This window comes from Etheostoma spectabile, chromosome 22, assembly GCF_008692095.1.
Source record: "Etheostoma spectabile isolate EspeVRDwgs_2016 chromosome 22, UIUC_Espe_1.0, whole genome shotgun sequence".
NCBI classification, from domain to species: domain Eukaryota; kingdom Metazoa; phylum Chordata; class Actinopteri; order Perciformes; family Percidae; genus Etheostoma; species Etheostoma spectabile.
Genome location: NC_045754.1, coordinates 17842271 through 17859055, shown reverse-complemented (window position 1 = coordinate 17859055; position 16785 = coordinate 17842271). Strand labels below are relative to the sequence as shown.

Sequence of the window (16785 nt, the reverse complement as noted above, 5' to 3'; positions counted from 1 at the left end):
TTAATTATTATTGTTATTTTTTTTTTTTTACAATTGCATTATTTAACCAGTCATAAAAAAACACATCAAGACATTTTTACCATGCTTAAAAACTAATTCATGCAATAGAGGTTTAAATGTTTTTCTTTTGTAAGTTATGACTGTGTCCACTGGGGGATGCTGCTGTTCTAAATGGAGTAAATCAAAGTGCTCTGTGGCAAACTACAGAAAACAGAAAATGATTTACAGTATCAGAGTAAACCTGTGAAGGTAATCTAAATTACAAGCTTACATAAAAGGGTGTATGAAGCAGTTAGCCTCAAAGACACAAAGATTCTTCTGTAAAATATGTTCAAAATGATTGAACTGTAAAATGGAATGGAGATTTTCTTTGTTAAAGTATTTAAATCATAATATGGATTTGCTGTTTTTTACAACTGCTTACACACAAAATCTTTTTGTGTCACACAGTTTTTGAAACCTCTCACTCAAAGTGCCAAACTACACACCAAATCTCCAAACCTATTAGCCATTTCTCAGCCTTTCACTCAGTTTTCAACCTTCCTGTTGTCTTTGGTTCAAATTTGACCCCTTTTTTAAAAGTTTCTATATCAGAATTTTGGGTTTCTTTCAACCAAATGGTTAAAAAAAAATGTCCCGGAAGGTTTAGTACAACGCTCTTCACAAGTAAAATAAATGACCAATATACTACTTTCATTGAATTTGGGTGCATTATTAACTTGTATAGCATTTGAAGAATAACTGATAAAATAACGTTGAATAATGAACAAAAACATCAGAAAAAGTGACACAAAATGTCCAAAGTGCCAAAACAAAATCAACACAATCGTCAAAAAACGTGACAAAGGCGTCGTGAAAAGCAACAAAAGTGTCAATGAAGATGGCCAAAACGTTGAAAAAAAGTTTCAATTTCAAAATTCTCACCCAGAAAAACGGGTTGCATGGTCGACAGGAAGACAACTCAAGGGTTAACGGCATAAAACACTTTTTTCAAAACATTACCCACAATTCTTGACCTAAGACACAAAAGTCTAACAGGAATTTACTTGCTTTCCTTTTCCAAACACAACCAATCAATATGGCAGTTAGTCACCAGCGCACAGACACACACACCTCACAGGTGTAAACACATTACAGTAAGCAATCACTGCTTTAGTATAGGCCTATAAATAGGTAAAAGGTCAGATTACCTTTTTTGAACAATGGATGCCAACAATAGAGAGAGAGCAAGGGGAGGAGGAGGGAGAGACGGGACAACACGAGAGGAGGAGGAGAGGAGGAGGAGAGGAGGAGGAGGAGGAGGAGGAGGAGGAGGAGGAGGAGGAGTTTCATCTCTGATGAGATCAGGGCCACACTTATTCATCATGAGAGAAACCTATATCTTGAGTAGCTTCACAGTGGGATCCATACTTCAAACCTTCAGGCATGCACTATCTAATGGCTGTTTCAGCATTATACAGTAAATCAATCAGACTTTGTTCTGCACAAACGGCATACAATACCCCCCCAGCCCCAACACACAAGCACACACACGTGCACGTACGCACGCACAGCACTCTCAGCAGATTACTTTCATTCTAGAACATTGCAAAGGTAGATGTAAGCATATGAAAGACAAAAGAGCTTTGGATTTAGAACAACATTGTGTACATGTTATATCCAAAAATGTACCATAATAAAAAAGTGTTTACCATTTGATGCAAATGCTTCATTTTGAGATATGTTAATGGGATTTTGAATGCAGTCTTTTATTTGGAAGGAGATGGGAGGCATTTTGCATCTTGTTTTTACAGGTTTGAAAAAAGGAGACATAGTTTTAAAAACGTGTGTAAACAGTTGTGAAAAACTGTAATCCAAAATAATAGGCATATACGGTCTGGTGAAAGTTATACAAAGACAAATCTCCACTGGTCTTTGCAATCAAACAATCCCACCACTTCATCTCAGTGTTGGTCACTATGAACCTGAGGCCACAGCGTGGCTCTCTATTGCAACCATGCATGCATTCCAGTGATGTTGGATCGGATCTGCTGTTGCACATCTGCTGCTGCGTGGGCTATTTCACCAGGAGCTGTGTGGACAGAGGCGGGGGGGTTGTCGTCCCAATCAGGTTAAAGCCCAATAGAAATACAGGATCCTGAGTGGACAGAAAGGATGCCACAGCCTCCCATTGTAAACACAATCCAGGTCATTTGCACTGTTACACGCCATCATTATGTCAACACACTCTGGGTTTTACCAGACTTTAACAGGTGAAGTCTGAATGTCTAATCACATCAGTAGATGAACAGACCCCACGTAGATTAAATCACTTGGCTGATAAATGTCTACTGACCTTTACCAGTTTTTGTGTAGAATAATAGTTGTTTACTTTTACAGACTGCTGCATGACTCTTTGTAATGTCTGGCCGGACATCTGTAGTGTGCAGTATCAGTGAGACACAATAAGCCATCACTCATCAGACATGCGGATCCAAAGGGCAAAGGGTGCACTTGTTTACAGTGCGTGGACCATTAGTTACTGACTCTTTGATTTGATTGAGTGAGTGATTACACCTCCGTGCGGAATATGTTATTCCGTTCAGGGAGGCTGTTGAGAAATACCGCGGACAAAGGTTGTGTTTCTGAACAAAATTGGGGCAGGGAGAGATGGGAGGAGGTGAAGAGGGAGTACTTTAGGATTTGTGACCATGACAGTGACAGTAAATGATCTCTTTCTACAGTGTTACTACAGGACTTCAACATCCCTCCACGGTTACACTCCGACCATGTTAACTCATTCCATGCTGACAGTATGAAAGATACAGTGTGTATGGTTTAATGTCTAAAACGCTCCCTTGCACTGAAATGTGAACACTGTCTCACACAATATTTATCACACACTGTAAACTTCTTTTGCATTACTGTATGTGTATTTCTTTAATATATTTTTAATTGATCATGGGTGAAGATCTATATGAAGTTGCTTATGACAGTTTGCCGCGGAAAAACTTCATGGTTATGGCAAGCCACAGTTTAGCTTGTTAGAAATACAGACAGCTTGCATTGCACATTACATTAAATCATTTCTAATAAAGCTATTATGACCTTTGAAAATAGCTGAAGGGAAAATGTAAAAAACAACAACATTATGGTCCACATTGGGTTAAGAAAAGACCCCTACAGTCAGCATTTGAACATATTTAAAAGATTTAAGACTATGTAGGCCTGTTAGAATCTGTTACTAATTGCCTGGTACTTTAATCGCAGTATTTTTTATGCACTTTATATGTCCATCATCTTTTAAATGGAAACCATACAGTGTTCACCATTTATTCACTGTAAAAATAGAACTCAAAAGTTTGCCTATTAACTGAGGCTTGAACATTTCTTATCCAGCTGCTCTATCATTCAGCAAATCATTGACAGAGGAATATTCATTCGGAGGTTATTATCCAGGTTATTATTACTCCAAAAATGTGCGCTTTTTCCTGACACAATGTAAGCTTAATGCCAGATTTGAACTTTGAGATCACTGTGGATACATCAAACTCGTGATAATTGGAACATCATCACATTTATTTATTGATTCATTTATTGTGTCCTTTCTTTGTATGTGTGTCATTTAGTTTGATGTATGCTGTTAAATTGTGGCTGCTGGCCTTTAAAACCAGGATGAAATGTCTTAATAGAATGAAACTTGCCATCAAACAGCTTTAGATGCAAAAAATTGTGAGCTTTAACAGAAAATGTTTTTAAAAACCACACCTGTGCACACCAAGAAAATGACAGCACTCAAATGTCTGCCACATAGTAAAATGATTAAAGCATGTTGCAACTTTGAATGGCTTTTTTGTTTCTGTTTTTGCCAGTTGCTGGATTTCTGAAAGTTCCCATTCATAACCATGGACTGCAGTTCTAGTTGTGTAGCATGTATGCATTCTCCATGAGCTCTGGGAGTCTGTCTCTGGTTGGCTGCTGACCCTGCAGGCCATGGCGGAGAACACGAGACACTCATTTATCACTCTTTATTTTGTATCTATATTCCTATATCCAGACCCAACCCTTATACTTCCCCTCTCTCTCTCACAGCTCTTACAGTATATCTGTTTGTGTGTATGCAACCCCCATCCCCCAGTTCCCAGAGAGAGAAACATTAACAGGAAAGTCACAATTTAAAAAAAAACAGACACGCTGTACTGTTAAAGTGATAATCCTCCTACTGACTCATGTCTGGACTGTTTATCGCAAACAGCAGGCTTATCAATGTTGTAAAAGTGATAACTGCAATATTATTCTAGAAGATTTACTATAAACTGTCAGTGGGCAACTTTACAGCCTCTAATAGCAGCAAAAGAGAACTGCTTGAAATTTGAGCTCTGGTACTCACAAACTTTGGAACATGATGTCCAAAATTGCAAAGTCCTAGATTCACATTTCATATGGAGTTGGAATAAGGGAAGATTGTCAGCTATTTGCTTATAGATAGCCAATTTTGTGTCTCTTCTTAGGTTATTGTCTCCACTAGAGCTGAATTGTTTAATTTGACAAAAAACAACTGGTAACTATTTTGTATTAACTACTTATAGCGTCTCAGATAGATAGATAGATAGATAGATAGATAGATATTCTTCATCAACCTTTACGAGGATTTTTTTGTACCACTGTCTGTTAAAGCCACATATAAATGCTACATACAGTACATAAATACATTGTAACCTGTAACACGGCTACATGAGAGACACCAGATCCACCCATTCCACACTGTGTGTTTTATTGAGGGTTACTAACAAAAAACCTCTGGCCAAGGCATGCATGTTTCCAGGCCAGGGATCGGTATCTACGGCCAGATGGAAGCAGTGTGAAGAATGGGTTGGTTTTGGGTAGCGTTGTGTGAGATGCCAGTTACATTTTGTTCCTGTTGGAGACAGTAATCATGGTGAGGAAGCAGGGTGAACAATAGTTGAGGATAGGTTGAAGTATACTTTTGTTTTTTGTATATTGCTGCTTTCCTTTTCGTCTTCTAACTATATCTTCAAGCTTCTGACTGTTTTTCAGGCTGTCTAGAAAACAAGCACCTCGGGCTCTAGGATACTGTGAGGGACATTTTACCCCATCAATAAATCATCGGTCATGAATCAACGGTAAATCAAAAAATGATCACCTGATTAACAGATAGTGGAAATATGCAGTACGTGCCATATACAGTATATGGCTTGGAACTTCAGATTAATGGGTTATTTTTACTCACACCTTTTGCATTGTTCAAATATTTTGAATTGAAAATCTGGTAACTGCAAAATGTAGTTCTGTTGTAAGGAAATAGAAATGTTAATACAATAAAAAAAAAGCTTTTGTACAAGTCATTTTGATTGCATTCTGTTACTTGGAACCTACATTTTTATTTTGCCTTCACTTTCTTACCTTAATGAAACAACAATAAACCCAACATACAGCAACATGAATATTGGTACAAAAACCTGAAAGGGGGTGAAATTATTGCATTACACAAATTACCATTAGATGCTTAAATCTCAGCAGGTATAAGTTAAAGGGGCACTCCACATGTTTTGCAAATGAAGTTTGTATAGTGTATTCGTCATATGGAGCACTACTCAGCCAATAAAAATAGTTAAAAATAGTTTTAAAAAGTATTTTGTGGCTCTGGAGGGAGCTTTTGGAACAACAATCCTGATGATGTCATCTCATATTGGGCTTACAGAGTTTAATGTTTAACAGCCTACGTCACAAATGTATGGAGCTTGATCCATACCAGCAACTAAATGTCCAAATATCTCAGCGTCTGCTGCTTTAATTTGAACTCGTCCTTTTTAATCTGTCTCTTATAAATCCACCAACTTTATGAAAGCAAATCACTGAGGTGCCCATTTAAATTATACTGAAAAGTTATTGCAACTTCCAACTCACCCTCTTCTTCTTTACTTAGCACAGAACAAACAGCACAGAATCAGAACATTACACCAGTAGCAATAATACATACTGTATATTTAAACAGTAATCTTAGCGATTGGAATAAATGCAAATGCAAGATTTACTAATAAAACAATCATTTAAACCACATTTTACAAAGCATGGATTGTATTTAAGATTTGAGGTCTGCATGTACAAAAAACTATATTACAGCTTTAGGAAAGATTTGTGAATAAAGAATTTTGCAAAAAAACAACCAAAAAAAACAACCACAACAAACTTGGATCATTTTGATTCTCACTTGTTGCATTGGGTAACAAGTTGTTGTATAATTGCAATTTCCCCCAACTGGGGATCAATAAAAAGTAAACAATTAAAATGAACCTGGAACTTCTTTTTTTGGGGGGCTGGGAGGGGATTTGAACGTGAGCACCCATCTAGAGTCCCAGTGCTATCTGTGTCCCCATAGCGTGTCCCCGGTGGGATACGTCTATTTCCGTACCGTTTCTCGTATATCCGGGTTGTGTCTGCTGCTCAGTGGTGCAGGAACTCTGGAAACTTGCGTCAACCGGGACACCCAACATCCGCTCGGTTCATGTTTTGGTGGAGAAAGAGCACAGCAGCATGCACACAACCTGCGAAGAAGTCAACTACGTTATATTTCAATTTGAAAGCAAAGCAACCTAGGCCATCCTTCTCAAATGCGATGCGAGCCGGCGCCCAGTGTTAATACGTCACTTTTTAAAGCAGTAAAAAAAAGTGCAAGGCGTTTGTTTGGGGACAGATATTATCTGTCGACGGTGGTCGTACACGTGCAATAGCGGCAGCAGCAGCAGCAACAGGACGGTATCCAGCTTACATCAAGGTGTATCCGTGTGAATGTCCACGTTGAGCAAAGTGCAAAGTCTCCCCAGTGCTCAGATATGAGCTGCGACCACCTCTAACCACTACAGCGCCTCACTTTACCTACGTAGCTAACTTTAAATGTGCCTTTTTACACTTTTATTTTTTATAAGCTAGTTTCATTTTTTGCACCGAAAATGTCCTGCCTGTTGCTTGGAGTCATACGAAGGTGAGTAATTGTGACTTTCTTTCTCAATGTGTGTCCCGCCCATTTAAAATCGTGTTTTAGCTCCGTGAACAACGATTTCATTGAACCTAACCTATAGCTAGGCTAGCGAATGTTCAGAGAGTCGAGTATGCTACACAAAATGGCTAAACTGTTCTCCAATTCACTTAAAGTATGCAAATGTTTTTTTTTGTTTAGTGAATGTTAATTTACTGCACTGTTTTTTAAAAATTCATACACGTAGCTACATAACGTATATAACTTTCTTTCTCAATGTGTGTTCCCCATTTAAAATTGTGTTTTAGCTTCGTGAACAAAACATGTTATTGTACCTAACATAACTAGGCTGGTTAATGTTTAGAGACTCGGCTATATGCTACACAAAAGGGCAAAATTGTTTTGTCATTAAATATGCAAATGTGTTTTTAAGTTTAATTAGTGAATGTCAATTAATGTAGCTGTTTTTTTTTCAAACACATACAGAAGGTATTGTGGAGAACTTCCTGTCCTGCCTATTTAATACCAACTTGTTTGGTATTGATTTCACAACCTTTTCTAAAGCAGAAACCTTTTTTTCAGGTACAGCTTACATAACTGCATTGCAACAATTCTGACCACTTGTCAACACAAAACTTAGTACCCAATTTTAAAGACTTAAAAGTAAATATCCAATAAGACCTGTGGCACTATAGTATTGTTATTTTCTTTCTTTGCTATGCTGACTGCCGCCAAACCTGTTCAAAAAAGCGTGAACTCGCATGACATTAAGCAAAGACTTCTGCATAGTTCTTTATAGATTAAACAAAACTCCACAGCAGTACATATCTGATTTTCTTTTTAAAAAGGGCTTTCTTTCTGCATTCCTTTTCTTTACCACTTTTCCCCTCCAGGCTTTGTGATGACACCCCATCACACAGGGACTCTGGAGTCAATGTGAGCACTCGGTGGCATTGTGTGTTGGCTTTTATTTTGTCATTAAGGATGCATGCGAGTGACTCACACCGTGGTTGGACATGTGAGCTAGTGACAGGGAGGCCCATGTTGCTGTGCGTTTTGTTTGTATTTCTGCTTGTCAGAGAGTGCATGGAGTTACCACTCCTCTATTTGCCTGAATGTCCTGGAGCATGTTCCTGTGTATTTTTCCCTTGTTACTCACTGTACCATGTGTGAGGCTAATGTACGCGACACATGTGCATGTTCTAAGTGATTCTCTGGCTTGTCTCTGCTTCATGTGTAGACTTTGCCCTATTGACCATGATCAGTGTGTGAATGGGGAGTGTAGGCATGTCTGGCTGTGGTGTGTGAGGATTGGCCGGCTGACTAGGAGACGTAACAGGAAGATAAGTTGCCCAGCTGGAAGCTATAGGCAGGCAGGGGAATTGATTCCAGATCAGGGTTATCTGTTCCTTGACATAACTCGTTCCCCCTTCTGGACAACATCCCTGATATTTTAAAATTTGCACCCTTAAAAAAATAGAGAATGATGTTCCATGTTTCAATGCTGCAGAGTAGTTGCATTTAAAACTATTTCTGATGTCTGGATAAATCTGTGCTAAATGAATTAAAGGGAGGCGTGCTTCTCCTTAACCGGGGGTGAGGAATATGGAGGAAGAGACAAAAGCATGGGACTATGAAGGACTGTGAGGGGAATTGGGAGCAAAAGCTGTCAGTGTAAAAAATGCATTAAAAAAAAAAAGTAAAGCAAAGGAGGAGAACCAAAGTGTTTGATTCCATCCTATTGCTTTTACCTTTTATCTTCTCTTGAGGAGTGATTAAGCGAACTCAAGGTGCACTCTTTGCTCCTCATCAAGGGGCTTCTCAGGAGCCCAAGTAGCAGAAGTAGCAGTGCTTCGCCTTCTGAGAATATAGTTCCCAGTATGTATACGGGTAGAATATGGCTGTGTCTCATGTAACCTTGTTATTTGTACATGCTGTGACTACACAGATCACAACATGTAAATAGGAAAATGTTGGTGTTATTTTGTCACTTATTGAGAGCAGTAGGATATAGGTCACAAGGGGTACAAATAACAAGGTCATATGAGATATAGCCATATTCCAACCGCATATTCTCAGAAAGGTAAAGCGCTGCTACTTCTGCTACTTGGGGGAGCGATTTGCTCGCCGCACCTGAGAAGCCCGCTCACAGAAAAAATTCAGTCCAACTCACCTTGGTTCTTAATCACATTGGAGATAATATTCAGCGCCACCTAAATAGTTAAAGTAATTAGTGGCATAACTGGTTGGCTTATTGAAAGCACAAGTAATTGATTTACTGCGTGGGGGAGCAGAGACTAAAGTTCCATAGAGCTGATTTAAGAGACTAATTCATAGTATCACAGCTAGGACTGACAAAACGCCTTTTTTGGTCTTCTGTGGCTAAAGGCCAATCTAGGGTGTTGTGATACAGTAACACTATTAATATTAATACCCTGATAATTCATTCATCTGTTCTGTCAAAAAGATCCTCTGAGAACAGATGCCAGCCATGTTTCTTTCACGGAGAAGAGAAATTTAAAGTGTTAAAAGTCTGTTTGATGCAGGTTTTGCACTAGCACCACCATAATATTGACATCTGTCTTGATTTGAAATGTAGTACAGACATTAATTTCTACTTTCTGGTCATTTTGTACTTCCATCTTTACAACAAACTTCCCTGTGCTTTACTTTAGTATTTTTTTGAGTGGTGTTCAATTATAGCATCTTTGTAGGAGAATATTAACTGTAAATAAAAATGGAGATTTTTTTTTAAACTTCCCAAATTGCAGTTGGTACTTTTTGTTTTGTTTGCCTTAAGTAGTGTTTAGTGACAAGTGTTCCCTTCAGGAAGCATACACCTCTACAACCTCCATCATTCAGGTAGAGTAGCCCGGGGTAGCTTATTGCTTTGAGTGCGTGGTATAACTAAGGGTGGCTCAGATGAACATTTTCCCCATTCAGATCTCTTATCTCATCCTGACTATGGTGGGTGAACAGGAAGAGGATACAGTCCAGAGACACCTAGATAAGAAAGCTGACCTGAAACTGCAGGCTTAAAGTGAGGGAGATGTGTCTCCCCTGTCTCTAGTTGTAATGACGTCGTTGGCGACTACGAACACTACAGCCATCCCTAATTCAAGATTGATATTAAAAACTGATAAATGTAAGCTGCCTGTCTAGCTCTCGCTACATGCAGAGTCTGCACTTTCAGCACAAACTGTAATCTGTTCATGATTAATTGCTCCCACATCAATGGTTAAGCAACTATTACATGTAACCTGTGCAGAGGGAGTTTGAACCCAGAGGCTTGCATTAGACTGCTCTCAGCTCTTTGCCCTCTCACTGTCAAGCTGCACATTATTGTCTTTCTCACTGTGAGCTTCTGCACGGTCCTGCTGCCTGTGCCCTTTGTACGTTCCAACCAGATTTACTTGAGCCAATTAGGAGCCGCGTGCCTGCACTTGACAGGATGACCCCGTTGTACTTGAAACAACAAATAATGTGATCTTGTATTCGGGGTCAAATTAACCGTTGATGTGGGTCAATTTAAGCTTGAATATAGTTTTTGAGCACTCGGGCTACAATGTTTGTTTACAGTTCCTCTGGGGTTTCATATTTTTGACCGGTTTTAAAGCGGTCATCTGGGGTCATCCACATTGTCCAAAGACAAAAAACAAAGTACATACACACATTGTCCATTCTATTGTCTGACAGACAGGAGAGACACACAGGCTTGTGTTTTAACAGCTTGCAACACTGCTGTCCTCTCAGTGGCTAGTTTTTGTGAAAATCACGCTACTAACAAACAATATGCTGGCCCCCTGCATGCCTCTCTTTATGTGGAGAAGTCTATTTGAGGCTCTCAGGTTGCACTAATATCTGCAGCAATGGCATCTCGCTATTACTGCTGTCACATGAAAAGCACACGTCTCCAATTTGGGGCCTTATTTAAACTTGTTAAAAGTGTTTGTATGCTTGGTGAAATTAGCCAAGAGACAGAACTCTTTGGTGGGTCTAAACCCACTGAACCAAGTGGCTTCACCTGAGCCAATAAGAACACTCTCTCAGCACTACAGCCTGGTCAGAGTTGGGTCATCCAGTGACTCTGCACACATACTGTATATCTCCCTACTTTATTAATGTTAGCCTCCTGTAGATTATTGAATAAGATCTGACAGAAGGCTAGGTGTTCTCCAGTTTGGATGTTTTGGTTTTCTGACTCATGGTTGATTGTTGAAAGTCTGCCTGTAAACTCCACAATGCAATGTAGAGAAGTGAACAGCAGGGTTTGTTGACGTCTGAGGCCACTGTAGCATTACATAGATGGACAGGGATGGACAATATGCTACACATGCCAAGCCCAAGAAATGCTGTTGATATTCTCAACATCAAGAATGGTTTAATTTGTTGTGTGTGTTTGTATAAACATATATGAGTAACTGTACGTTCTCTTTCAGGCATGGTGGTGTTGGGGCAAGTGTCGGGGTTCGCTCCCTGGCCTCCATCCCCTCGCTGCCCCTGGGGGTAGCTGAGTTTGTGAAGGGAGCCGTGGATGAGTGTAAGCCCTCCAGTGTGCATGTGGTGACAGGGACGCCAGAGGAAACAGCCAACATCCTGGCAGGTCTGGAGATTGACGGGATGGTCAAGAGACTTCCCAAATATGAGAACTGGTAAGGACTTTAAATTCTGTATACTTGCATAAATACACAAAAAACAAAGCATGCGTTTGATTGTGTATTGCTTTAATGCAACAAAGTGCTCGTACTTTTTTCGTATCGTGCTCTGATTCCTGCTCGGTTTTTCAGTTGGTTGGCACGTACAGACCCAAAGGACGTGGCTCGGGTGGAAAGCAAGACTGTGATTGTTACAAAGAGCCAAAGGGACACCATCCCCATCCCTGCTGCAGGCGTGAAGAGCCAGCTGGGCAGCTGGATGAGCGAGTCTGACTGGCAGAAAGCCAGACAGGAGCGTTTCCCGGGCTGCATGGCAGGTACCCCACTGGATGGAAACATGTTGTTTTGCCAGGAGATGTTATTCAATTTCCCTTTGAGGCTCTTGAAGGATATTTATGTAATACAAACATGTGTGAATCCTTGAGGTCTAACAAACTGCATTGTTTACATCCATGTTTACTTTCCAGCAGTCTTCACTGTCATGTTGGTATATTGCTGCACCTTTTTGCATGTTACTATTGGCAACGTTTGATAAGCTGAACAGCAGCTCTAAAAAAACTATTCTACTACTAGTCAACTAGTGGATTAAAACTTTGCAGGGTACCTTTAAAAAAAATAAAAAAAAAAAATAGATAAAAAAAGGCCATTATGTCTCTGGCCTTATGTAACCACCTTCTCAACATTTGTATGTTGTAGTGTTGTTCATGTTTCTCTGTGTCCTCTCTGTAGGTCGGACCATGTATGTGATTCCCTACAGTATGGGTCCTGTGGGCTCAACTCTGTCTAAATACGGTGTCCAGGTACTGACTGTGCTCCTCAACACTTGATGCTCTAATATAACCTTGATACTATAAAAAGCATGCCATAAAGCAATACACCTGCTGTGTGGTACCTATTAATGTTTTGCTCTGTTGCTGTAAATTGCTGTGATTTTCAGTTGCTGTAGCATTTATGGTTATTATACACTGAAAGTTTCAGATTTAGATCAGTGTGGTAAACCTTTTGTTCTGCTTGTAGGTGACGGACTCGCCCTATGTTGTGGCCAGTATGGGGATCATGACACGCATGGGCACTCCTGTCCTGAAGAAGCTTGCTGAAGGAGCGGAGTTTGTCCGCTGTCAGCACTCTTTGGGACGGCCTTTACCACTCAAGGGTACAAATTCTATGAGCCTGAAACAAGTTGTTTTCATGCTTTGTATTCCTTCAAACTTTAAAGATCTTACGAACCCCCCCTATCTGGTATTTCCCTCTGTGTCTCTGCTCCAGCCCCTCTGGTCAACTCATGGCCCTGTAACCCCGAGAAGGTGCTGATATCTCACCTGCCGGACTCCAGGCAGATCATGTCCTTCGGCAGTGGCTATGGAGGAAACTCTCTCCTTGGGAAGAAGTGCTTTGCCCTCCGCATTGCCTCCCGCATTGCCAAGGATGAAGGCTGGTTGGCTGAACACATGCTGGTGAGTGTGTAACATTGCTGCCTATAGCCTGTGCCATGCTTCACATGATTTGCAATAGTGGAGAACTTAGAAAGATGCTCAATTGCTTATCAGTCATCTTTGTAAACACAGAACAGTTGGCTTGGGTCTTTCAATTATGATCATTTTAAAAATGCCAATTGATTGTCTTGATTGCTTAATCAAATTATATGACTTTGAACACTTGATATTAATAGTTTGTGTGTGCATTGTCCCTGAAACAATACATTAAATAGAAAATAACTTTATATCCGTAGAACAGAGGTTGTTTTTTTAAAAAGTGCTTGGCAGTGATGCTCTGTCATTTTGAGTGATGACTGACCATGATAGGTTGAGTAAATATGATATTCACCTCTCTCTCCCCTTCTCAGATCCTGGGTATTACTAACCCTCAGGGGGTGAAGCGTTACGTAGCAGCGGCCTTCCCCAGTGCCTGTGGTAAAACTAACTTGGCCATGATGAAACCGTCTCTGCCCGGCTGGAAGGTTGAGTGTGTGGGTGATGACATTGCGTGGATGAAGTTCGACAGCCAAGGTGAGAGGGAGGAGGATGTCTCACGCACACAGAATCACCCTGTGGCTCCGTAGGTGGTGTTGCTGCAACTCTTCGTGTTTTTTTGTTTGATGTTTCCGTAGGGAAACTGCGAGCCATCAATCCGGAGAACGGTTTTTTCGGTGTTGCTCCCGGCACCTCAGACAAGACCAACCCCTACGCCATGGCAACCATCGCCAAAAACACAGTGTTCACCAACGTAGGCGAAACAAGCGATGGAGGAGTGTGGTGGGAGGGCCTCGACCCCCCCGCAGCCGGGGTCACACTCACAGACTGGCACGGCAAATTCTGGCAGCAAGGTAACGTGTGCCGGACCGCCCAGGCTTTCACAGTATCCTGTAGTTCTACAGATGATCAGTTGGTTTTTACATTTTTGTTCCAGCAGTTTTACTGACATAGTTTTTAGCTTCAATCAATGGTTTGTTTCTTTACCAACAAAGACATCAGAAGTTCTTATAATTGATAGGCTTCACACGGCGCAGGCCTGGCTCGTATACAACTTTAAAAATTACCAGTACTCAGTCACACACCATAGTGTCTTTATCAAAGGCTTTCTCGATAAATCAAACTTACATTTGATGAGTGACCTGAAAAGCCACAGTGTATACAGGACCATCTAGTGGTATGCCAAAGCAATGCACTTTCTTTAGAAATGGAGAAACCTAGAGATCAGACGCAGTGTTCTATATATCCTTGACCTTCCACTTCCAGTATTGCAAACAGAAATCCCGCTGGATTTCACTCATTTAGGCCAGATATCTGTTGCCTCTGGCTTTCTTTGTGTTGGCATTTTAAACTCTGGTAGATTTATGAGGGCTATGGTTAACTTTCTCTCAGATTTCTGCAGGGTCAATCCAGACAGCTAGCTAGACTATCTGTCCAATCTAAGTTTTGTCTCACACATCTAAAGCAAAGTTTGACCGTACGTGTTCTACCAAAATAAGTTCCTTCACAATGCTATTTTGCAGAGGCACCCGGGCTCTGTACGACGCTTAGCTCCGCCCAAGACAACTGAGATTGGTTTAGAGAAGTGCCAATAAACCAGAGCACGTTTTTCATCCATCCCAGAATGCTGTGTGGACTAGCCAGACCCTCCTCCGCGCCTTGGTGGAGGAAGGTCTGGCAAAGCAAAACTAGACACATGGGAATCATATTAAGCTGCAGACGTTTACATAATTCTTCTATTTTCCTTTTTTAAATAACTGACATTAAATAACTTAACATAATATGTAGAATAAACTGTTTCCTCTTTGTAAAAAAGGAAGTTCGACTCAGTGTGCCCACCCAAATTCCCGCTTCTGTGCCCCGGCGGCTCAGTGTCCCATCATCGACCCCCAGTGGGAGAGTGAGGAGGGGGTTCCCATTGATGCCATTATCTTCGGTGGCAGGAGGCCAGAGGGTTGGTGCTGTTTAAATTTTATTTTGTTGTTCTACATGCCTACTTAAGTAGCTGTGCATTAAATGTGAAATGTTGAATTTGTCAGGAGTCCCACTGGTCTACGAGTCTTTCAACTGGCAACACGGAGTCTTTGTTGGAGCCTCCATGAGGTCTGAGGCCACAGCAGCTGCTGAGCATAAAGGTACACACTCACATACCTCATTTTCCTCTGGTCTAAATTCATGTAAATACATTAGTGATAAGGTGTTAAGACAATATGAAGTTTCTCTTACTAAAGCCAACTCTTTATTAGAATTACAAAGTGTTACATATTTTCCTGCAGGCAAGATGATTATGCACGACCCCTTTGCCATGCGGCCGTTTTTCGGTTACAACTTTGGCGACTACCTCGCTCACTGGCTGAGCATGGAGAGCCGAAAGGCCCCCACTCATCTGCCCAAGATCTTCCATGTCAACTGGTTCAGAAAGGACCCCGCGAGCGGCGCCTTCCTCTGGCCCGGCTTTGGCGAAAACGCCCGTGCACTGGAGTGGATCTTCAAGCGCTGCGGCCGGGAGAGGGAGGATGAGGCAGCCAAGAAGAGCATTATTGGCTGGGTACCAGTAGATGGCGCCATCAACACTAAAGGTCTGAGCGGGAAGGTGGATATGGGTGCCCTGTTTGATGTGCCCAAGTCTTTCTGGCAGAAGGAAACAAAGGAGCTGAGAGCCTACTTCACTCAGCAGGTCGGAGCTGATCTGCCAGCTCAGGTGGAGGCTGAGCTGAAGGCGCTGGAGGACAGAGTGCACAAGTAAAAACCCTACTGACAGGAAGTATATCAGGAAACCAAGAGATAATAAGTGATGCCTCTGGATTCAGGTCATCAGGGTGCAAGAGATAAAAAAAAGCTAATAATCTACAATGCAAAAACTTTGGACACAACTTTACATATTACTTTAATGCTGCAGCTGTGAGAGCAGGCTGCTGGTGGTAGGAGGGAGGTTTGACTCAACATGAAGGTTAGAGTTCTGTGACGTTGTCAAACTTGTCGTGTAGAAAAGCTTATGTCACTACCTCCATTTACTGACCAGACCTGGCACAATCAACATGGCCTAGTGGCGCCTTTTGAGACATTTGTCTGGTCTGGTGTCTAGGCTGCAAACGTTTACAGGCTGAAGGCCAAAGATCTTTTCTGGCAAAATTCTGACAAAAATATATATCAAGATTTAACATTTACCACCAGGTCTTTTAATGAACTATTGACTCATGAAGGTTTAATGAAATGCCCTTTTTTTTTAAATTGAATTTTATATTCCATTAAATAAATATCAGAAGATCATTTACTACTCAAAACGTTGTGGCAGATTTACTGTGAGAATTACTATACATGAGTCATCTAGCAGCTTTTATATTGTTTGTGATTAAATTGTTTAATTTCAGGTGACGTTTGCTCACCGTACGAGAAATGTTGGACCAATAAATGCCACTGAGATTAATTGGTATTTTTGGAGAGTTGTATGTAATGGTTTTTATTACAATGCAATGAATAAATTCAAATTCTGAAAAAGAACTGTCTCATGTTCATTTAATAAAAATAGAAATGTGGGATACAAAATATGTAAGAAACAAATGAGTACATCATATTAAACAAGCATGGTTAAAATCTGTATATTATCACAACTACACAAACATTTCAAACTTAAATATAATCTTTATATTGTTAATGTGTACAGAACTGCTTCTGGTGTCAAGTT

The 16785-nt window shown here is 40.7% G+C and overlaps 1 protein-coding gene and 1 long non-coding RNA gene across 2 annotated transcripts; one reads left to right on the top strand and one right to left on the bottom strand.

The window, feature by feature from the left end:
* Positions 1–413: 413 nt before the first annotated feature.
* On the bottom strand, positions 414–1075 carry LOC116672218 (uncharacterized). The gene is made up of 2 exons (XR_004327498.1): positions 974–1075; positions 414–539 (listed from the first exon to the last, which is right to left on the bottom strand). It is a non-coding gene; the product is annotated as an uncharacterized LOC116672218 (long non-coding RNA).
* A 5346-nt stretch (positions 1076–6421) lies between these two features.
* On the top strand, positions 6422–16591 carry pck2 (phosphoenolpyruvate carboxykinase 2 (mitochondrial)). Its single transcript, XM_032503847.1, has 11 exons — positions 6422–6982; positions 11416–11628; positions 11764–11948; positions 12361–12431; positions 12649–12784; positions 12898–13085; positions 13475–13637; positions 13739–13954; positions 14917–15054; positions 15140–15235; positions 15377–16591. The coding sequence occupies exons 1-11, from the start codon at positions 6951–6953 to the stop codon at positions 15844–15846; spliced, it is 1908 nt and encodes a 635-aa protein (XP_032359738.1). The 5' UTR covers positions 6422–6950; the 3' UTR covers positions 15847–16591.
* Positions 16592–16785: the final 194 nt, after the last annotated feature.

Bases quoted from the DNA above. Each gene is read 5' to 3' on its own strand.
- pck2 (XM_032503847.1), top strand. From the start codon at position 6,951: ATGTCCTGCCTGTTGCTTGGAGTCATACGAAG. The intron at 11,629-11,763 runs GTAAGGACTTTA...TCGGTTTTTCAG, and splicing joins CTTCCCAAATATGAGAACTG to TTGGTTGGCACGTACAGACC. The intron at 15,236-15,376 runs GTACACACTCAC...ATTTTCCTGCAG, and splicing joins AGCAGCTGCTGAGCATAAAG to GCAAGATGATTATGCACGAC.